The sequence below is a fragment of the Pseudophryne corroboree genome, chromosome 8, assembly GCF_028390025.1.
Source record: "Pseudophryne corroboree isolate aPseCor3 chromosome 8, aPseCor3.hap2, whole genome shotgun sequence".
In the NCBI taxonomy this organism is placed as follows: Eukaryota; Metazoa; Chordata; class Amphibia; order Anura; family Myobatrachidae; genus Pseudophryne; species Pseudophryne corroboree.
Genome location: NC_086451.1, coordinates 401,682,358 through 401,707,302, shown reverse-complemented (window position 1 = coordinate 401,707,302; position 24,945 = coordinate 401,682,358). Strand labels below are relative to the sequence as shown.

At 42.9% G+C, this 24,945-nt stretch overlaps 1 protein-coding gene across 3 annotated transcripts in view; it reads left to right on the top strand.

The window, feature by feature from the left end:
- The window catches only part of LOC134949303 (uncharacterized), a 55,405-nt gene that overhangs the window by 23,666 nt on the left and 6,794 nt on the right, over positions 1-24,945 (top strand). Inside the window, exon 3 of one of the 3 annotated variants that reach the window (XM_063937797.1) lies at positions 2,022-2,204. The exons of the other annotated variants lie outside the window; for them this stretch is intronic. Within the exon in view, the coding sequence (XP_063793867.1) occupies positions 2,022-2,204 (183 nt within the window). The remainder of the gene's footprint in view (positions 1-2,021; positions 2,205-24,945) is intronic. 3 annotated transcript variants of the gene reach the window in all.

The following is a 24,945-nucleotide window of genomic DNA, read 5'->3' as shown; positions in this document are numbered from 1 at the left end:
TGATTCATACCTGATCGCTGGGTTGCAAACTGTGCTGTCCTGCGTTCAGATAGTCGCCACCTCCAGGGGAAGTGTAAATTTTCCGTGCAAGTTTGAGATTCCATGTGTACGCAGAGCTGCAAAAATCCACTTTGTGCGGTTTCTGCGCAGCCTAGGACTTACTCCTACACTGCAATGAGAACAGGCTGATCGGGGCGGGAGCTGACGTCAGACAATCTCCCTAAAAATGCTTGGACACACCAGCGTTTTTCTGGACACACCAGTAAATGGTCAGTTATCACCCACAAACGGTCTCCTTCTGTCAATCACCTTGCGCCCGTGCGATTGGATTTTTCGCACCATCCCATCGCTGACCAGTGATGCTCTTTGTTGTTGTCTGACGCGCGTGCACATTGCTGTGCATACACATGCGCAGTTTCTACCTGATCGCCCACTGTGCGAAAACACAAAATAGTGATCAGGTCTGTATCACCCCGTAAGACATAAATGTAGTGCAAAAACAAGTGATGAGACATAAGAGGGGGTGGGAGCACCATCTGCAGCCAGGGAATGCCCATTCAAATTGATTAGCATTGCATTAATAAATAAGGCGGGTTCGGTTGCTGGCAGGGAACTGGCTGATGCAGCTGACAGGTCAAGAAGCTATAATCGCTGATAGGTATTTTTCATGAGATCTAACTGTTGCACACTGATGTTTTCTACATAAGAGTTTGTTTCGGGGGGAGGCGCAGCCGGGATAGTGAGTGTTCACAGTTGCCATGACAGCCGTTCATCACAGACGAGTTGACGTCATTACCCTAAGACGGACCACATGTGCTCAGGTGGCACACCTCCCTGATGCACCACGGGTTTCTCTGTCACTACTTTCTCTCCATTAAAGAGGTAAGATTGGCATTTTTTTTTGTTATCACCTTGACAAAGGGGCATTGAAAGTCCCAAAACGTTTATATCCTGTAACCTTGTGTTTTAATACACATCACACCTGATTTTAAATCCCCCTGAGTGCCGCTGTCTTCTACCAACTGTTGCTTCAAACCACGGAAGGTACTGGAGGCCTTTGTTTGCTTGGTGGAGTGCTGGACTAACCCTGTGTATATATACTGCATGTATCTCTCTCTCTCTCTCTCTCTATATATATATATATATATATATATATGTATATATATACATATGTCTATATATATATATATATAAAATAACGAGAAGCTGCGGCACTCCAAATGCAAATAAATGTATTGATTAAAATGTCATAACAGCACACAATCAGGCAACGTTTCGGTACTCGCAGGTACCATTTTCAAGCCACATGCTGTCTGACTAGAAGACAAAACAAACAAGCAGAAAAGGCAAAAGTAGCTTACCTAAATACCCCCCGCCGCTGGAGGAGGCCGGGTTCCGGCAGCGTCCCGCGTGGCATCCATCCACTGTGGGCGCTTGCCGATGACGTCAGTCCGCTGGTGCCGATGGTGTCCCGGGAACGCGTCATACGTTGCCTGGCAACCAGACGCCCGCAGCTGCATTGTCTCCCCGGCCTCCCACAGCGGCTTAAGGAAACAGGCACATCGCCAGCGGGAATTCAGACCAACCTGTGGCTCGGCATTTCCAACAGCTGGGCCACCCTCTTTCTTCCTTTTAACATATGCTAATTGATCATGTCCCAGCCTCATTGCGAGGTGGGGACCGAAGTGGAAAGCTTTTAAAATGTGAAATGAAGTGGATTCACTGTCTTAATAAAGTATCGCCAGCTGGCTTGAATGAACGATATAACTGGAACACCTTTCTTTAACCTGCTAGCATTTCAGCTTTGTGGAGTATATGTAAACATTGACATATTTAGGTATAGTGATATAGGTCCTTCATGCTTGACCGGAGCTTATTGGTCCTTCTCTTGTTACCACTGTGTATGCATTTCTATTTATTTTGATTCTTAATTCCCATTTTTGCTTTCATCTATGTAGATTTCATTGTTGCTCTTGTATCTAGTTTAGCAGCATCATGTATTATGTGCCTGTTTCCTTTAGCCGCTGTGGGAGGCCGGGGAGACAATGCAGCTGCGGGCGTCTGGTTGCCAGGCAACGTATGACGCGTTCCCGGGACACCATCGGCACCAGCGGACTGACGTCATCGGCAAGCACCCACAGTGGATGGATGCCACGCGGGACGCTGCCGGAACCCGGCCTCCTCCAGCGGCGGGGGGTATTTAGGTAAGCTACTTTTGCCTTTTCTACTTGTTTGTTTTGTCTTCTAGTCAGACAGCATGTGGCTTGAAAACGGTACCTGCGAGTACCAAAACGTTGCCTGATTGTGTGCTGTTATGACATTTTAATCAATACATTTATTTGCATTTGGAGTGCCGCAGCTTCTCGTTCTTTTTTGCATTATCCATGTGCTGAGGGCACCCTCCTAATTACAGTATTGTCAGCACTGAGTGCGGGTTCATTTCTTGGATTATATATATATATATATATATATATATATGTATAGTACACACAAATATACCCAATGTCTGCACTTAATGGGGGCTGCACCTCTAGAATAACCCTTTTGCCAGCTCAGGGTTCACAATAAACATACACAACAAGATTCAGAGTGCGCACAAGAATTCTTAAAATCAATTAAAATTGATAACCAATTGTCATTAGCAAACAACCAACAACCATTGTAAATATAACAGTAATTTATTAAAAACAAATAATAGAACAGGTAAAACCTCTAAGACATAGTTAATGAGGGTTTGTTTGTCCTTGATAAAGAGAGTTTTGATCCCAACGCATTTCATCCCTAATAGGACTTCATAAAGGGATATCAACAGAAAGAGTAATTCACCAGGGACCCATTTAATAGGTCTATTCCCGATAGGTGAAGCAATCCTTATCTTTAGATGGTAATATAACCGAGATATAGTTTGATGTAGTGGTATAACTTCTAGATGGGAAGATGATCAAAAAATGACCTCTAATTGATAGATGTAAAACGTTGTGGTCAGTACAATAATAATGAGACAGTGTCCTCAATTGGATACCATGAAATGGTACTCCAAAAGTGTGGGTTTTCAGAGATGTATACCTGTCTCCTCCAAAATTGTGAATGACAATTTTGGAGGATACAGGTATACATCTCTGAGAAGCCACACTTTTGGAGTACAATTTCATAGAGTATTCAGTTTTATCATTTCCTGTACAGTTTTTGAAACAAAAAGGTGTACTGTGGCTTTTGAATCACTCTGTATATATATATATATATATATATATATATATATTGGCAGAAAGTACAGCACTCTCACCAGAAATTCAGCAGTGGGGTGCACTACACAGGTTGATCCCCTGTCAGGGTGATTTAAGTATACAAAGTCCAAAAAAAATAGGCACTCTCCAAGTCACTTTTAATTCTTAGTTAATTCAGTTGCATTAACTCTGCTTTGTTGCTACCTGTGACGGCTTGTTAAGATGAATAGCTTGAAAAAGGTTATTTAGTAACTGAAACGTTTCAATACAAAATATGTCTATATCCAAACCCTGTGAAGCCTTGCATCTATTGGTACTGTGAGTATGTTATAAAAATGTTCTAAGCAAATTTAAAAGTGACTTGGAGAGTGCCTATTTTTTTGTACTTTGTATGTATGTATATATATATATATATATATATATATATACAAATACGTTGAATATCCAATATCCAAATATAACGAAATACGGAATATTCTGAAATACGGAATAATTTGAGTGAGACTGAGATAGTGAAACCTTTGTTTTCTGATGACTCAAAGTACACAAACTTTGTTTAAGACACAAAGTTATTAAAAATATTATATTAAATAACCTTTTAGGCTGTGTGTATAAGGTGTATATGAAACAGAAATGAATTATGTATGTGTACACAAACATTGTTTAATGCACAAAGTTATAAAAAATATTGGCTAAAATTACCTTCAGGCTGTGTGTAAAAGGTGTATATGAAACATAAATACATTCTGTGCTTAGACTTGGGTCCCATCGCCAAGATATCTCATTATGGTATGCAATTATTCCAAAATATGGAAAAATCCGATATCTAAAATACTTCTTGTCCCATGCATTTTGGATATGGGATACTCAACCTGTATATACAATCCAAATCAGCCAGCACTCCACAATTATATAAAGCAGCTGGTCCCGGTGCCCTTCCTAAGAAATACATACAGTCATCCAAGAGCATGGACAGCACTAATGGAACACATCACAACCATCAGAAATCCTGGTGTTTTATTAAGTCAACGTTACGTTTCAGGGCTTAACACCCCATTTTCAGAACATACCACAAACAATAACAGTGTACTTACCCCCTAATATACTCCCAAACAGCAAGATACTTCCTCCTCCACCACAATAATAGAATGTTTAAAGAAGAGTGATATAAAATCAGGCATACAAGAATTTATTACAGAAGCTGCCAAATTCATTCTAACTAATAATTTCCTTGTCTTCAATGATCAGTATTATATACAGAAAATCGAGACAGTTATGGGCATCAGGTTCACCCAAGTTATGCCAACATCTTTATGTGGCAATGGGAGCAAACCTACATTTGGGGGGACCATCCCCATAGGGCGAACCTGGTGTCCTGGTCCCGGCACATCGACGATTTGCTATTTGTGTGAAGAGGAAGGGAATCATCGCTTAATGATTTATTTACTTATTTAAATAATAATACATCTAATATAGAATTTACTTTTTAGAAACAGCAAAGAAACCATTAATTTTTTATACATTTGCATATATGTGGAAAATTGCTCTTAACAAACAAAAAATCTATACAAAACCTACTGATTCACATTGCACATAAAGGCAGATAGTTGCCATAATCCCATTTGGCTTAGCTCCATACCAGGAAGCCAGCTAAGAGGGGTTAAAAGGAATTGCTTACAGAAGGATACTTTCTTGAAACAATCAGATCAATTATGTGAAAAATTTGAAGCCTGCAGATATGATCCAACAAAACTTAAAAACAGTAATGGAAGAAGTAGAAAATATTAGTGATGAGCGGGTTCGGTTCCTCGGAATCCGAACCCCCCTGAACTTCACCCATTTTACACGGGTCCGAGGCAGACTCGGATCCTCCCGCCTTGCTCGGTTAACCCGAGCGCGCCCGAACATCATCATCCCGCTGTCGGATTCTCGCGAGATTCGTATTCTATATAAGGAGCCGTGCATCGCCGCCATTTTCACTCGTGCTTTGGAGATGATAATGAGAGGATGTGTCTGCGTCCTCTCAGTTCTTTCTTTGTACAGTGTGCTGCAAATATCTGTGCTCTGTGTTCTGCAAATATCTGTGCTCAGTGTGCTGCAAATATCTGTGCTCAGTGTGCTGCAAATATCTACATTCTCTGCCTGAAAAATGCTCCATATTTGTGCTCAGTGTGCTGCAAATATCTGTGCTCAGTGTGCTTTATTGTGGGGATTGGGGACCACCAGTATTATATAGTAGGAGGACAGTGCAGAGTTTTGCTGACCAGTGACCACCAGTATTATACATTCTCTGCCTGAAAAATGCTCCATATCTGTGCTGCATTGTAGTATATAGTAGGAGGACAGTGCATAATTTTGCTGACCAGTGACCACCACTATATAATATATAGCAGTGCGGTACAGTAGTCCACTGCTCTACCTACCTCTGTGTCGTCAAGTATACTATCCATCCATACCTGTGGTGCATTTAAGTTGTGCGCAGTATGTATAGTAGGAGAACAGTGCATAATTTTGCTGACCACCAGTATATAATATATAGCAGTATGGTACAGTAGTCCACTGCTCTACCTACCTCTGTGTCGTCAAGTATACTATCCATCCATACCTGTGGTGCAGTTAAGTTGTGCGCAGTATATATAGTAGGAGGTTATAATGTCAATTATTATCTTCAAACATAAAGCTATACACTATTTCTGTGGAACCGCTATGGCCGCTAGACCACGTGCATGTGCTACGCACTTTGTACGCTATTTGCGTACAGAGTCACGCACGTGGTACGCACTTGGCGTACACACGCTGCGCTGAGTGTACGGAATACACACAGCGGGCGCACACACAGTTGATAACCCTTAAACCTTGTTAATAAAACACAGTAAGAATATGCTTATACTCTAAACCTTAGTAATCAAATACTGTAATGATGTAACGCTTAAAAACCTTAACAATGTGTATGCTGTTTGAGCGATTAAGATGCTAAGAAAGCCCTTTGCAGGAAAGTGAAAACACAACACCGAGTTTGGTTACAACCACAGCGACTCTAACACCGCTGTGGATTATTCAGAGAAAAAGGGGAAAACAGATACAAGTTATACACTACAAGCTAACACAGAAATCTAACAGAATAACAGAGAATAAGACGAACAATGGCTACAGAGAATATACATACGTGGGGAATCTTTCGCAAGCGCGACCTGGAATCCAGTCCTCAGCTATTCAGGTAGAAAGCCTTCAGAGACATGAGGCTGGCCAGGCAACAGTGGTCTTTATATACACAACATACATTCACAATACAATGGTACCTGTAATCTCATTGTTCATTGGACACAGGGATGTGTCTCTACATTACAGCAAAGGTCATAGGTGGATTTGAACAGGTGGGCTGTGTCTTTCCCCAACTGCTCTGGTGGGAGGTATCCTCAGGATTCCCGCCGCATGTGTAATTTACAGCAAATACAGTTAATGTTCATAATCTACTTCTGTACATAACTATACGCAGGAGCGAGCGAGCGATCTTTTCCTAACTAACACCGGAATGTTACCCTTAAAATACCCTACAGCTGGATACTAGACACCACCTTTCAACCTTTATCTGACCCTTCCTATCATGCAAAGAGGAATCTCTCTGTCCAGGAACTGTTTAAACAAAGGAGAAACGGGTGAAAGAAACGGACCATGGAATCACGTCTTAACACAACATTGTCTCGATTGATGGGTCATAAATTAAACCAGTTGTTGTAACAATGCCTTCGCTCCTCAAACTCATCACTCTGGTACTGCGCTTGCAATGCATTAAAATCCGAACACATCTAAATATCAAACCAATCGTTATGACAACTCCCAGGATACAAAGGAGAAATTTCCCTACATTCATGATAACATTTTGAGCCTATTCTCCTAAACCTGAGAACCAATTGCGTGGGTTCAACCATGAAACCCAGCCGATCAGTTCATTACTCACAGCAGTAAGGGTAAGGTTGTGTCTCCTTCGGAACTCCCACTTCAATTGCAAGATATCGTCCATCTTTTGATCTATGACCTCGGTTGGGTCATCGGTGCTGTTTGTGATATATATGTACAGCACTTCACGCCATACTGAGTTGCTAGGGTGACACAATACCCGCCTGTCACCGCTGTGATGTAATTGAGAACCATCCTGTGCTGGATCAGTTCCGTTTTGTAAGCTTGCAATTCCCTCCCAGTATACCTGAAGGTGTCATCACACATCTCGGTGATATTGTCTATCAGGTTCGCTAGCGCATTAATATACCTAAAATGTATAACTCCTCTGGCGGTACGGGTGATATCTAACGCGAGTAGGAATTGAATCCCCGTGGATTCGTGGATCAAATCAGAGTCTGCGTGCTCTGTCCTATCTATAAGGTGTCTCTTAACAATGTGTTCGTAGTGAGTGTGAGTGTAAGGAGCTTGAGCATTGCGGTGAACGTCTTTCATCTTATCATGGGTAATGGTCATTACTTCTGGCAACACTCTTCCAATGTAACACAATCCCTCTGAGTTTGGGGCAAGCCACTTATACGCCTTCCTCCCGCATATGAAATATGCATCATCGGGGAGGACATATGGGACAGAATATGACATCACCATATTGCAAACCTTCCAGGTGAAAAATCCTATCCCTAACTTTCTCATCTGTTCAGTACACGTATCAGGCTGTATGATATGCGCACAGTATCCTGGTGATACTTCTCCAACCCACATGGTCCTACTTCCTAGAGTGTACCTATACTGAAAATATCTCCCACCGTTGGCTATTTGGCGTATAAGTTCTGAGTCTACGGGCATTCTATCGGCTCTGTGTGAAAATGCCATGGTTTGGTTGTTCCATGTCACTTCCCAGTTTCCCGGCTTTCGGGGATTGGAAATGTTAAAACATACTAAGGGCCTATCCACATGATATTGGTGGAGCTTCAAACTAGGAGGCCTAGATATATTAAATTTCTTGTCCACCGGTCTCCCACCCCTTAATTGAAGTACCTCACCTATTGTTAAAGAGTATGGCACTAGTCCTGACTTGCTATGACCTAGAGGTACTTGTGAGCACACCCAGCATTCCGTTTGGTTTAAAACATTACCCACCAATGAGTGATAGTCACTCAATGGATGACGGTCCATGTTGATATTAAGGCTGGACTGACATCTCTGGATGCACCCGTCCTCAACTATGTTTTCACAATTCCTACAGATACAATTCTCTTCAGCTAACAATCCTTCACAATGTCTCCTAGTGTCATGACTACCAGATCGTTTTCTGATACTCGCCTTTGCTCGGTGACTGTGTTGCTCTTGGAATTCTACTGATCCGTCCTTGTCATCAGAACCCATTCCAGATCCTTTCTCGACCTCTCTGGTACTCTCACCGAAATAGACTGTTCTGGTCAACAACAGGGTCAACAGTAAAACCCGGAACGCAGTCTCTTGGGGTAAGTCCATCTTGCAGGAGGAGAAAGAAAGAGTGGTAATGGGAGGTAAAGAAAATAATTAGAAGGGAAAGAAAACTGGTGCGATAACCGCCTCTAGTCTTTTTTTGTTCTCTGTGCTCAGATGCCGTCTCAACAGTGCTGTCTCCCAGTCCTCCCGGAACAGACACTCCAGTGACACGATGTTCTCTCCGCATCAGCGACCTTTCTGTAGGGAGCATAAATCTTGCATTACCATTTGTTTTAACTGTTGTGTGACATACCATCCGTAGAACATGAAAAAAAAAAAAGAGAGAGAATAATAAAAAAGTGAAAAAATTGTCAAATTTCCATTCACCATCAGGCTGTCACACCAACATGTCTATCGGTATCTCTGCACAGTCTCCCCCACCAGTATTTCCACTCTCCACCCTCTGTGCATGGCCAGGCACAATGATGCTGGTAAGATATACTGGGGTTGGGCAGACCTCTGAAAAAGACCAAGTAGACATGTGACGTTTGAGCTATAGTTCTGCTGGTGAACGTCAGAGATGAAGAGGAAACATTTAAAGATAAATCACAGAGTTTACCTGGCCGTCCCTGTATCCACAAGGAATGACCTACCAATTACATCAACTTGGGACCTCAGGTTTACTTCCAAGGCTCGCAATTAATTTCACTGGCTGTAGACTACAGGTGCGGCCCAAAATTTTCCCTATGTGATCCCTGATTCCAATTACATGCATCATAACTTTGGTCGTTTTCTTGTCTCGGGGGTCGATATACCTTATGTGGGTCTCTTAATCTGCAATTCCGTGCAATATGTCCTTCCTTATGGCAGTTATAACATTTTACCACATACGACTTACCATCAGGGGTCTGGGGTTTAGGCTGAGGTGGCCTTGTTGTAAGGGCCTGTATACTTACTGCCATCAGCTTATCCCCCTGTGACTCCCTGTGTCTAACAATGTTCCGATCATGCCCGACAGCGGACTCTCTGAGTGCAGCCACCGAGATACCTCTCCAGTTAGGTTGAGTGGTCTGTACCCTTGTTCTCAACACTTCCTTTAAACCGTCTATTAATACGGACACCGCTACCTCCCTATGATGCATATTTTCCTCAATGTCCACGACCCCAGTGTATCTAGCCATTTACTCCAGTGCTCGATGGAAGTAGTCAGAAGCAGTTTCACTGTCTTTTTGTCTAATGGAGAAAATTTTGTTCCACTTGACAACAGTTGGGAAATATACTCCTAACTGCAGATTGATCTGTTTAACATTCTCCTGATTGTATTCATCAGTGAGAGGTACCTCTTCATCTAATTTACAATCAGTAATGAATTTCATAGGGTCAATGGTAGAGGGCAAACATGCCCGCAGCACTGTCCGCCAATCTTTGTTATTGGGTTCGGCGGCGTTACCTAGTTCTTTAATAAACCTTTGACATGCGGCTAGATCTTTCCTGGGATCGGGAAATTGAGACATAATTGTTCTTAATTCTGTCCGGGACCAGGGGCAATGCATTGCAATGTTCCTGACGGGAGTGACTCCCTGTGCGTCAGTCTTTCCATTGGGGACTGCGATCACCCTGACAGGATTAAGTTCAATTACATCACTCTGGGTTGATTCTACAATGTGAGGTGCAATCGTTTCTGCATAATGTACAGTTCCGTACTTACCTGTGGACACGACCTCTCCTGTCCCTCCACTAGGGGCCTTCGCTACTGCTCTTACTGGTTGGGCCATGCCCACTGTAGTATCTTGTATGGTGGCTGCTAGAGAGAGTGCCGATATCGTGGTGAGCTCATCTTCATGGTCACAGTCCTGAGGGAAGTTTAAGATGGGATACAACTTGCACGGGTTAGCATTAGCATCAATACACTTATCTACTTTACTCTTATCACCATTAATACATTTATTAAGTGCACTTTTATCGTATACCAGTATGCCATTCTCTGTAGCCATTTTCTCCCCTGTTATGTACGGTGGTGGTGGTGCAGTTGCCATCAGTTTCCTGCTAGGGTTGGAACCAGCTGCTTGAGCTAATCCCCGTTGTATCTCACCTTCCTGTTGCCATAACTGTAAATAATCATAATGTCTAATCCTTTGTGTCTTGGATTTTATCAGACATATCCTTCTCCTTAGATTTTGCAACACCTCAGGATTAAAACTGCCTACCCTAGGGAACGGTTCCCTATCATCCACAGTCATTCGTTCCCATTCATTGCATAAGACCTCTGCGTGTGATCCATATTTCTCACACATTATGTACCTCGCCGACCCTTTGGGCCGCGGAATAATATCAACCTGAACCCTGGTTGATCGTCCCTAACTTGAGCAACTGGCCCCCATTTTTTGCAGGTATTGCCTTCTCAGCGAATTTCTACAAAAACCAAATTACTCAGAGGTAAGGCAACAGTGAAAGTCCAACAAGTGCTCTCACTCACTCTCGCCCACGTCGGCCAATACACCTACACACTGTCCGCAGTGCTGGTCGTATCCAACCTAGGGCCCCTGTGTAACCTCTATTAACTGAGAGTGTGTGGGAGTATGCTACCCCTCCCAGTAAATATCAGTTGCTGGAGATTTCCTGAGTGAACAGCGAAACTCCCTTAAAATAACAAAAACTGTTACACAAATCACGTTACGTGTACAATTAGCATCTATGACCCCGCGATTGTATGCAAATTGCATAATGGGTATCAAGGTGAACTAACTAATGCACACAGTAACGTGCGGTACAGTCGCACTGCGTATAAGTAACTGTTACTTATCCGCTGCACGACCAACGGAATCGGTTGTTTAGGCTGCGAAACCTCAGCCGGAGCGTATTCTCAAAAAGGGCCTATATGGGTACTACGCAAACCCCCGGGGCTGCGCTCTCACCGCTGACCTTTCTCAGGCCAGGGTTTTCAGAGCTTTGCTTGACCTAGTCAGCGGATTTCTGACTTCGCCGACCTCTTGGTCTGCTGTTACTTGCTACCTTGCTCCTTTATACCTTATACAATGTTAACGTGAGCAAGCCAATCTCACGCCACCAAGTGTTCACTTCACTGGTGTCCTCTGGGATCCCGGATCCCGGGATCACAAAACCTTTATTTGCATACACACGCTCGTTCACTCATATACACTTTGATTTTTCTATACAGAAAATTACTTTCATTCAGGTGAAACAGGCTAATCCCAGAGGTGTCACAATAAGAGAAGGATCTTTTAAACTAAAATTTTGGAAACTGAACAAATTTGTGCTATTATCGCGTGGCTACCATATCGCCTAAACTAAAACAATGCTATCGTGTGACTTGTATTAAAATACGCCACGTGTGTAGGCCCTTGCGTTGCGTACGCAGTCTCGCACGCTGTCCGAGACACGTGTACAAAGGCCGGATACGCCCGCAGTAACACAAATCACACGCTTCTATAAATGTAAACGATATTCAACTATAATCGCTTACTAACACCACACAGTATCTCCTGTATAAACCTTTATTACTGGGTCAGGCTGCGTGTGTGTTTTACAATTACTCCCTTAAATAATACTTTATATTTTTTAACTAAAATAGCAACAAATTTTCTCAGCACGTGATCAATGCTAATGGCAAACAAGAGGGTAGATATGCGAAAATACACAAATGAAATACAGGTGTGTGCATGTGTTACGTGTGTTGCGTGCGCAGTTGGCACCAAACAGAAATTTAACGGATTTAAAACCAAACAATAGCTTTACGTTCTTACCTTTTGGATCCCACCAGCATCCCTTCAAACAAGCGGAGCAGACGCTTATCTAATCAGCACTAATGTATCCCCGACCACAAAATGGCTAACAGGGGATACTACCTTCCCGCCCTTTGCTGATAGATAAAAGTCTGCCTTGTCCTGCTAGGCTGCGGATATGAGGAGAACCGGACGAGCTCCCAATTGATAATGTCAATTATTATCTTCAAACATAAAGCTATACACTATTTCCGTGGAGCCGCTATGACCGCTAGACCACGTGCACGTGCTACGCACTTTGTACGCTATTTGCGTACAGAGTCCCGCACGTGGTACGCACTTGGCGTACACACGCTGCGCTGAGTGTACGGAATACACACAGCGGGCGCACACACAGTTGATAACCCTTAAACCTTGTTAATAAAACACAGTAAGAATATGCTTATACTCTAAACCTTAGTAGTCAAATACTGTTTTGATGTAACGCATAAAAACCTTAACAATGTGTATGCTGTTTGAGCGATTAAGACGCTAAGAAAGCCCTTTGCAGGAAAGTGAAAACACAACACCGGGTTTGGTTACAACCACAGCGGCTCTAACACCGCCGTGGATTATTCAGAGAAAAAGGGGAAAACAGATACAAGTTATACACTACAAGCTTACACAGAAATCTAACAGAATAACAGAGAATAAGACGAACAATGGCTACAGAGAATATACATACGTGGGGAATCTTTCACAAGCGCGACCTGGAATCCAGTCCTCAGCTATTCAGGTAGAAAGCCTTCAGATACATGAGGCTGGCCAGGCAACAGTGGTCTTTATAACACAACATACATTCACAATACAATGGTACCTGTAATTTCATTGTTCATTGGACACAGGGATGTGTCTCTACATTACAGCAAAGGTCAAAGGTGGATTTGAACAGGTGGGCTGTGTCTTTCCCCAACTGCTCTGGTGGGAGGTATCCTCAGGATTCCCGCCGCATGTGTAATTTACAGCAAATACAGTTAATGTTCATAATCTACTTCTGTACATAACTATACGCAGGAGCGAGCGATCCTTTCCTAACTAACACCGGAATGTTACCCTTAAAATACCCTACAGCTGGATACTAGACACCACCTTTCAACCTTTATCAGACCCTTCCTATCATGCAAAGAGGAATCTCTCTGTCCAGGAACTGTTTAAACTAATCATACTCGCTGACATGGTCCAGGGGACTATTAACTACAAAATGCACTATTTGGGTTAAATATGCTACGATCGAGTCGCACACTACACGCACACAAACTCCGCCATAAATACACATCTTATGCGCACGAGACGCTGTAGCGTCCCCTACGCAACTTGCGGGTATGTGTACGCACGGGGGAACAGGTGCACGAGCAGCGTGCATGTGCATGAGGGGTTAGTACAAGGGGTATGCATCATGATATTTTTCGACTTTGACAGAGGACAGTGCATAATTTTGCTGACCACCAGTATATAATATATAGCAGTACGGTACAGTAGTCCACTGCTCTATCTACCTCTGTGTCATCAAGTATACTATCCATCCATACCTGTTGTGCATTTAAGTTTTGCTCTGTATCTATAGTAGGAGGACAGTGCATAATTTTGCTGACCACCAGTATATAATATATAGCAGTACGGTACAGTAGTCCACTGCTCTACCTACCTCTGTGTCGTCAAGTATACTATCCATCCATACCTGTGGTGCATTTAAGTTGTGCGCAGTATATATAGTAGGAGGACAGTGCATAATTCCGCTGACCACCAGTATATAATATATAGCAGTACGGTACAGTAGGCCACTGCTCTACCTACCTCTGTGTCGTCAAGTATACTAGTATCCATCCATACCTGTGGTGCATTTAAGTTTTGCGCAGTATATATAGTAGGAGGACAGTGCATAATTTTGCTGACCATCAGTATATAATATATAGCAGTACGGTACAGTAGGCCACTGCTCTACCTACCTCTGTGTCGTCAAGTTTACTAGTATCCATCCATACCTGTGGTGCATTTAAGTTTTGCGCAGTATATATAGTAGGAGGACAGTGCATAATTTTGCTGACCACCAGTATATAATGTATAGCAGTACGGTACAGTAGGCCATTGCTATTGATATTATATATTACTGGCATATAATTCCACACATTAAAAATGGAGAACAAAAATGTGCAGCGTAAAATAGGGAATGATCAAGATCCACTTCCACCTCGTGCTGAAGCTGCTGCCACTAGTCATGGCCGAGACGATGAAATGCCATCAACGTCGTCTGCCAAGGCCGATGCCCAATGTCATAGTAGAGAGCATGTAAAATCCAAAAAACAAAAGTTCATTAAAATGACCCAAAAATCTAAATTAAAAGCGTCTGAGGAGAAGCATAAACTTGCCAATATGCCATTTACGACACGGAGTGGCAAGGAACGGCTGAGGCCCTCTCCTATGTTCCTCATGACTAGTGGGTAAGCTTCACATGAGGATGGAAGCACTCATCCTCCCACTAGAAAAATAAAAATACTTAAGCTGGCAAAAGCACAGCAAAGAACTGTGCGTTCTTCTAAATCACAAATCCCCAAGGAGAGTCCAATTGTGTCGGTTGCGATGCCTGACCTTCCCAACACTGGACGGGAAGAGGTGGTGCCTTCCACCATTTGCACACCCCCTGCAAGTGCTGGAAGGAGCACCCGCAGTTCAGTTCCTGATAGTCAAATTGAAGATGTCACTGTTGAAGTACACCAGGATGAGGATATGGGTGTTGCTAGCGCTGAGAAGGAAATTGACAAGGAGGATTCTGATGGTGAGGTAGTTTGTTTAAGTCAGGCACCCGGGGAGACACCTGTTGTCCGTGGGATGAATAAGGCCATTGACATGCCTGGTCAAATTACAAAAAAAATCACCTTGTCGGTGTGGAATTATTGTAACAGAAATGCGGACAACATTTGTCAAGCCGTGTGTTGCCTTTGTCAAGCTGTAATAAGTAGGGGTAAGGACGTTAACCACCTAGGAACATCCTCCCTTATACGTCACCTGGAGCGCATTCATCAGAAGTCATTGACAAGTTCAAAAACTTTGGGTGACAGCGGAAGCAGTCCACTGCCAACTAAATCCCTTCCTCTTGTAACCAAGCTCCTGCAAACCACACCACCAACTCCCTCAGTGTCAATTTCATCCTTAGACAGGAAAGCCAATAGTCCTGCAGGCCATGTCACTGTCAAGTCTGACGAGTCGTCTCCTGCCTGGGATTCCTCCGATGCATCCTTGAGTGTAACGCCTACTGGCGCTGCTGTTGTTGCTGCTGGGAGTCGATCGTCATCCCAGAGAGGAAGTCGGAAGACCACTTGTACTACTTCCAGTAAGCAATTGACTGTCCAACAGTCCTTTGCGAGGAAGATGAAATATCACAGCAGTCATCCTGCTGCAAAGCGGATAACTCAGGCCTTGGCAGCCTGGGTGGTGTTAAACGTGTTTCCGGTATCCACCGTTAATTCACAGGAAACTAGAGAATTGCTTGAGGTACTGTGTCCCCGGTACCAAATACCATCTAGGTTCCATTTCTCTAGGCAGGCGATACAGAGAATGTACACAGACGTCAGAAAAAAAGTCACCAGTGTCCTCTTAACCACGGACATGTGGACAAGTGGAGCAGGGCAGACTAAGGACTATATGACTGTGACAGCCCACTGGGTAGATGTATTGCCTCCCGCAGCAAGAACAGCAGCAGCGGCACCAGTAGAAGCATATCGCAAACGCCAACTTGTTCCTAGGCAGGCTATGCTTTGTATCACCGCTTTCCAGAAGAGGCACACAGCTGACAACCTCTTACGGAAACTGAGGAACATAATTTCAGAATGGCTTACCCCAATTGGACACTCCTGGGGATTTGTGACATCAGACAATGCCACCAATATTGTGCGTGCATTACATGTGGGCAAATTACAGCACATCCCATGTTTTGCACATACATTGAATTTGGTGGTGCAGAATTTTTAAAAAAACGACAGGGGCGTGCAAGAGATGCTGTCGGTGGCCCAAAGAATTGCGGGCCACTTTCGGCATTCAGCCACCGCGTGCCGAAGACTGGAGCACCAGCAAACACTCCTGAACCTGCCCTGCCATCATCTGAAGCAAGAGGTGGTAACGAGGTGGAATTCAACCCTCTATATGCTTCAGAGGATGGAAGAGCAGCAAAAGGCCATTCACGCCTATACAGCTACCTACGATATAGGCAAGGAGGGGGAATGCACCTGACTCAAGCGCAGTGGAGAATGATTTCAACGTTGTGCAAGGTTCTGCAACCCTTTGAACTTGCCACACGTGAAGTTTGTTCAGACACTGCCAGCCTGAGTCAGGTCATTCCCCTCATCAGGCTTTTGCAGAAGAAGCTGGAGACATTGAAGGAGGAGCTAAAACAGAGCGATTCCGCTAGGCATGTGGGACTTGTGGATGGAGCCCTTAATTCGCTTAACCAGGATTCACGGGTGGTCAATCTGTTGAAATCAGAGCACTACATTTTGGCCACCGTGCTCGATCCTAGATTTAAAACCTACATTGTATCTCTCTTTCTGGCAGACACATGTCTGCAGAGGTTCAAAGACCTGCTGGTGAGAAAATTGTCAAGTCAAGCAGAATGTGACCAGTCAACAGCTCCTCCTTCACATTCTCCCGCAACTGGGGCTGCGAGGAAAAGGCTAAGAATTCCGAGCCCACCCGCTGGCGGTGATGCAGGGCAGTCTGGAGCGAGTGCTGACTTCTGGTCCGGACTGAAGGACCTGCCAACGATTACTGACATGTTGTCTACTGTCACTGCATATGATTCTGTCACCATTGAAAGAATGGTGGAGGATTATATGAGTGACCGCATCCAAGTAGGCATGTCAGACAGTCCGTATGTATACTGGCAGGAAAAAGAGGCAATTTGGAGGCCCTTGCAGAAACTGGCTTTATTTTACCTGTTGCCCCCCCTCCAGTGTGTACTCCGAAAGAGTGTTTAGTGCAGCCGCTCACCTTGTCAGCAGTCGGCATACGAGGTTACTTCCAGAAAATGTGGAGAAGATGATGTTCATCAAAATGAATTATAATCAATTCCTCCGTGGAGACATTCATCAGCAATTGCCTCCAGAAAGTACACAGGGACCTGAGATGGTGGATTCCAGTGGGGATGAATTAATAATCTGTGAGGAGGGGGATGTACACAGTGAAAGGGGTGAGGAATCGGAGGATGAGGAGGAGGTGGACATCTTGCCTCTGTAGAGCCAGTTTGTGCAAGGAGAGATTGATTACTTCTTTTTTGGTGGGGGCCCAAACCAACCAGTCACTTCAGTCACAGTCGTGTGGCAGACCCTGTCGCTGAAATGATGGGTTTGTTAAAGTGTGCATGACCTGTTTATACAACATAAGGGTGGGTGGGAGGGCCCAAGGACAATTCCATCTTGCACCTCTTTTTTCTTTCATTTTTCTTTGCATCATGTGCTGTTTGGGGACTATTTTTTGAAGTGCCATCCTGTCTGACACTTCAGTGCCACTCCTAGATGGGCCAGGTGTTTGTGTCGGCTACTTGGGTCGCTTAGCTTAGCCATCCAGCGACCTTGGTGCACCTCTTTTTTTCTTTGCATCATGTGCTGTTTGGGGACTATTTTTTAAATCTGCCATCCTGTCTGACACTGCAGTGCCACTCCTAGATGGGCCAGGTGTTTGTGTCGGCCACTTGGGTCGCTTAGCTTAGTCATCCAGCGACCTCGCTGCCAATTTTAGGACTAAAAATAATATTGTGAGGTGTGGGGTGTTCAGAATAGACTGGAAATGAGTAGAAATTATGGTTATTGAGGTTAATAATACTATGGGATCAAAATGACCCCCAAATTCTATGATTTAAGCTGTTCTTGAGGGGTTTTTTAAAAAAAAAAACACCCGAATCCAAAACACACCCGAATCCGACAAAACATTTTCAGGGAGGTTTTGCCAAAACGCGTCCGAATCCAAAACTCAGCTGCGGAACCGAATCCAAAACCAAAACACAAACCCGAAAAATGTCCGGTGCACATCACTAGAAAATATCCCTAGAAAGGACCTATTAAAAACAAAAGAACATGAAGAAAAATCAAGAGATCAGAATGGCAACAAGTGGGCCTTTATTACTACTTATAACAAAGCATAAATTAATTGAAAAATTAATAAAAACTGGATTCTCTTACAGCAGGATCCGGTCATAGGTTCTGTAATACCAAACAAACTAAAATATTTCTACAGATGGGCATCAAATATAGGTACAAATCTAGTTAGGAGTGCCCTTCCATCCACAAATCCCACTGTAGGCATTAAGACCAAGGGTTTCTTTCAATGTGGTTCCTGTGTAGGCTGTAGAGAAACTAAAACAAATAGTACTAAGAACATTTCCACTATTGTGGTTAATGGACAGATGTGGGAAATATACAATTGTATCACATGTCATACAAAGAACATCATATATATGGTCGAATGTACTTGCAATCTAACGTATATAGGGAAGACTACAATACCCTTAAAGGTCTGTATTGGGGAGCACATTAGAAACATCAGAAAAGGGGTAGAAAACCATGCCCTTTCAGATCACTTCTGACGTCAGCATGGATGCTCCCCCAATGCTATTAAATAGTTTGCAGGGATCCAGTGGATAAAAGGACACTGGAGAAAAAGAGATCTGGGGGCACAACTGGCTAGGACAGAAATGAAAAGAATATATGCGTTAGGAACACTTAAGCCCGGTGGTCTAAATAGTGACTTCAAGGTCAAATGGTTTCTCTAACTGCACTATATTGGAGTGTCTGGTATCTTTCTTATCTTTTCTGTTCAACTAATCATTCTGGTCTGGACTATGATGATGGTATTTCACAATTATATTGCTCACTGATGTTTATTTATATTTACAATATAACTAGAGATGTGCGGGTTCGGTTTTACTCGGATTTATTCGGGTCTCAAATCGGCATCTTATTGGCTCACGGATGTCACGCGTTTTGGATAGCAAATAAGCAAAACCCGAAAAACCTGAGTAAATCTGAGTAAAACCGAAAATGTACATCTCTAAATATAACTGAAAGATCTTTGCTCATTTTTTCTATTGAAAAATTATTGAATAAAGACTGTAGTAACGCGTTGCCTAGGCAACAACTGAATACCAGGAAGCGGACGTGACGGTCCAAGATCAAATGGTCATGGGACTTGTAGTAGACTCTGTCTAGAGACCAACGTGCTGGGACCAATTGGAGCGCAGGAAGGGAGCTTTAAACACCGCTGGGAGAAAGATTCTGCATTCAGCTCTAAGGGCTTACCTTGAGAAAAACCCCAGTGAGGGTCGGAACGCGTGGGTGCCAGACAAAGTTATCCAGCAGTCAGCGAGTTCGGGAGGACGTTCACGGGGAGCCGGGAGCTGCAGCTGGTGACTTTCCATTTGTACATGCGTAAATAACTGTCCGTTACCATTTCTTGCTTTGGAGTGGTAATTATCCACTCAGCTGATCTGTTTGGGATACTTGTCAAAAACGAATGCTTGCTGCTATAGACCATATTTGGATGTATATTCATATGCCTATGAGAACTGTTTAATACCAGTTCTAACATTCTTTTGGTAATAGTGAATTTTTTCATTAACCACAGAAAGACTCCATGGAATGAAGCTGCGTGGTTGTTTTTATATGTATTTTATTAAAACGGTATTATACTATGCATATTTATTTCCTCTGTACATGTACCTAACGGTTGTGAACTACTGCTGCTGAAAATAAATATTTTCATTTGTAGTTCCACAGACATATTTGTCGGGAATAAGTATTTTCTATTATACATATGCGCTGGTGTAACTAGCCTTCTATCTGTTGGTGTTGGATTATTTGGTAGAGAGCAGGGAAAACCTCTATTTTTGAAGTGCAAGTTGTCTCATCTGCATGACTGCGCACAGTGTCTTGGGTAAACCTATTGTCATTCACTGTTTGAATGCCAGCATTTGTTGCAAGCCACCTTTGTTATGTTTTTAACATTCATATGATGGCTACTTTACTAATATTTCTGGACAGTGCTATTGTTGCAGTATAAGCCTATGTTGGATTGAATTAATGCTAAAATGGAATCACATTCACAGTTATCTATAACTCAAACTTGAAGTGCCGTGATACAGCTACATGGATCCTCATTGTCGGACTATTATCATGAACGTAAATTACTGAGAGGATTCAGGGTGAACAATATACCAACGATTGGGAAGCAGAATCCTGATTTTGTCCGCAAATGGATAGGTATTCTAAATAAATGTGCATTGGACCTGATGGTCCTTGATATTGAGGAAGCAGGTCGTGAATTACAACTCACGAGGAACAAAATTCAAGTTTTTATACGTGAACATGAGAGTGTACTTGGGGATACAGCTAACCATAATTGGGTCTACAAACTAGAACAACAATGTGACCAATATAAAACGAATTTGGTTAAATTTACGAAAAATAAAAAATACTGTATGGATGCGGACTATGAGGAAAACCTCATGTATAGATGGCTGGCTGGTGGAGGGCAAATAGGATGCAATGGAGTGTCAGAAAAGAGACGCAGACCATGGAATCTCAAACGATCATAGAGCTGTTACCATACTCAAATGTACCAAAGTAACAGCAATAGCGAATTCTCAGTCTCTGAACCAGAGTTTACTCAGATGGCACAAGGAGTTCCTTTAGGGAAAACTTCAGGGCACTGAGATGTGCCTGGAGATGAAAGGCCACCCACAGGGGCAGGCAGAATCAGAGAGGTGCGAGAAGTAAGGAAAAACCCATCCGGGATGAAAAATGTATATTTAATTTATCTCAGCATGCTCTATCTGACATGGAGGTACAAGTGCTACATAAGGGCCTTTCCTTCATGCCCACTAACCTGCACAATGAATTTCCTTTGCAAGTGGATCATCATAAGTTTGCAAAGAACCTTTGTTTGAACGAGCACTTTCAGCACTGCCAATATGTCACAGAGCCATCTTCAGAGGAAATGTTTTTGAAAACTAAATCAAGATCTAGATTTGATCCTGTCTCCACCAATCCATTCCTGAGGACATTTAATCATCTGCTAGATGAGGCTGTTGTGAAATTTTCGTCTGCTCCTGCAAAAATTCCTAAAAATCTTATGAGAGGAGAAGATTTGACACTTAAGAGTCTTGGATCATGTGAAGATATAATTATTAGACACGCCGATAAAGGCGGGGCCATAGTGGTCCAAGACTTTAAAGATTATCGTGCTGAGATTACATGTCAGCTGTCAGAAGTGAGAGTGTATATGCAATTGAATGGCAATCCAACTTATCAATATCAAAAAGATCTCCGTGGAATTTTATCTACGGCTGTTCAACAGAATTTGATTTAATCAAAAATATCTAAAGCTCTGGGTATTGATTACCCTAAGGTCCTGGTATTATATACTCTCCCTAAACTACATAAAAACTACGAACAACTGCCTGGGAGTCCAATTATGTCAGCTAGTGGGTCTCTCTACCAACCGGTGGCACAATTGTTGTACCATCTTCTACAGCCTTTATTACCATCTAAGAAATCTTTCATCACGGACACTACAGAATTCTTAAAACTACTATTAGATCAGGGGGAGGTAACAGCTTGGACACTGATGTGTTGCTTAAATGTGTGTAGTTTATACACAGTGATCCCTCATGCTGGTGGCCTACAAGCTACAGTATGTGCAATTTTTTGCTACAGTACCTTGATCCAACACTATTTAACCATGTCCTGTACCTGAAGCTTTTTGAATTGACAAATCATAGAAATTATTTTTTATATAATGGCAATTACTTTATACAGCTCCATGGGTGTGCAATGGGATCAGCAGTGGCCCCATCGCATGCAAATATTTTTATGTTTCAGGAGGAGTTGTTTTTTCTGAATCGCCATGAGATCTCACAATTTGTCAGTCTACATACAAGATACATAGATGATGTGTTTATGTTGTGGACAGGGGGGCAAGATAGTTTCTGTCAATTGATGGATGAGGTTAATAGCGTTAACTCTGCCGTTAAATTTACATTCACTTAGAGTGAAGTGTCTGCACTCTTTTTGGATGTTCATGAAATGATACAGGGAGGAAGGATTGTAACGGAAGTATTTAGCAAAGATGTTGAGCGGAATACAATTTTACTGGCCTCTAGCCATCATCCGTTGTCTTTGAAGCATTGGCTACCCTTATCTCAGATGATGAGGGTAGTGAGGCTTACTAGTGATCCCTCTAAAGTCTTACAAATGTATAGAACACAATTACTTCAATCACGTGGCCGGTAATTTTACCACAGCTAGTTCACCATGCCACCAAAGCATTGTGGCCTATTGTATCATCTGATCATGAATTACCAGTGTTTAAGAATGTAAGACCAATAGCAGCCTTTGAGAGAGTTTGTAATTTGATGGATTGCCTTATGATAACTGATAATACAGGTAGGGGTATTCCACGTGCTCCAAATGTATACAGTATGTGAAACCCTTAGTTGTTATAGTTGTCATAACTGAATGACATGCAGATTTATGGCACCATATAAGTCTTTTAAACATCTTCATTTGAGTAAGAGATATGACATTCGCTTTGTTCTGACTTGTACGACAGCCTTTGCGATGTACGTAATCACATGCCCATGCAGCTTGTATTATGTTGGCTAGGCCACCCGTAAATTTTGGGATAGGATGGCCCTACACAGGTCAGCCATACAATTATCTTTATCCAGTAGTATAATTGATCAACTAGTGTCTAGGCACTATAAGATCAAAAATCATCTGATGTCGGATTTAAAATATTTTATGCTAGATCATGTTCCTTAATCCCCAGATTCTGGAACATGATCTAGAGCAGTGAATTTTTAACCTTTTTTTACTCGCGGCACACCGAATAATATTTTAAAATTGCCAAGGCACACCATCAGTTCCCCACAGAAAAAAAAAACAAAAAACGCACATTGGCCCTCACAGTAAAAAAAAAACAATTCCACACATACATTGGCTTACACAGAAAAAACACATTGCATCCCACATAAATCCTATTGCTCCCCATAAATCCTTTTGCTCCCCACAGGAGAAATAACAAATATTGGCCCCTACCAGTCAGCTGTCCCCCTCCGTGTCCCTCAGTGGCGGGAGTTGTTCACAGTGGAGTGCTTCGAATACTGAGCAGCGGGCGGTTGGGCAGGTGTGGATGTGGGTGGGCAGGGAAAGTTGTGGATGCAGACGGGAACTGGAAGATGTGTATGCAGGCAGGTGGTCTGGCTGGGAGGTGAGACGCCGCGTCCGTGACCTATGATATCACACCGCCACATCTTCAAGGCATAGGTTACGGCCGGAGTATAACTGCTCCTCTAAGAAGAGCCCGGGCCAGCAGTTCACTCTGAAGGTGCAGGAAGCTGCTCTGGCTCCGTGGCACACCTTGCAACTGGTCGCGGCACACTAGTGTGTCACGGCATACTGGTTGAAAAAGCCTGATCTAGAGTATTATTACTCTAGAGCTAGAGTATTATTTCTTGCGGAATCAAGATGGATCTTTAGACTTAATTCTACATCCCCTTCCCCTAATGGTTTCAATGAATGGGTTGAATGCCACACACTGTGTTACATGCACCCCACCCTATGAGTGCTAAGTGCATTGCTGTACCCCGCTTCTGGGGTGGTGAGTGCTGTGGTTTTCTATTTGTGTATATGACAGGGTTAATCTATGGTTAACTCTTATTAACCGTGGCCACTAGCTTTCTCATGCACCCCTATGTGGATTCTATTATCCTGAACCTGTCTCAGCTGTTCCTTAGCAATCTATCTAGCCAATGTAAGGTGATTAGTGTACCTTTAAAAGCCATAAAGTGTGTGGCAGGTGCACATTAAATCTAGCAGGCAGATGATGTGTGAAACAGTAGTTCAGTAGTCAGGTTTTAAGACTCTGTGATAGTGTAGGACATACATGAAGGTGGGGTACCTTGGCAATCTGTTTGCAAGCTTCTGTGCATTGGCCAATTCACTAACTAAACCCCCATCATTTATTTATTGAAGTGTTGAGGATAAGTGAGCTCACTTTGGTGAGTGCTGGGTTTGCTGTTTGTATGTATTAGAGGGATGTGCTCATGGGCTACATGCAGCCCACCCTATGAGTGGTAAGTGCAGTTGTGTATCCTGCTTCTGGGGTTGTGAGTTCTGTGTTACATGCACACCACCCTACGAGTGCTAAGTGCGTTGCTGTACCCCGCTTCTGCGGTGGTGAGTGTTGTGGTTTTCAATTTGTGTATGTATATATATATATATATATATATATATAAAAAATAAAAATGAGATATAGTGCCATCTAGTGTAGTATATTAGTCGCACAGAAAAAAAGGCCCCCCTAAAATTGCAGAAGTACCTTTTGCAGTTGTGTGTGACAATTTTTAAAAATCAAGGAGCTCTCTCAGGTAATGTCCACATTTACACTCCACTCTTCCTCATAGAAGTTGTTTCCACATATGGTCAGAAAGAGAGAACAGGGGCACACTAGTGTAACACCATTAACACAACTTTTATTATTAAAAAAAGAAAAAGTAATGCCCGTAC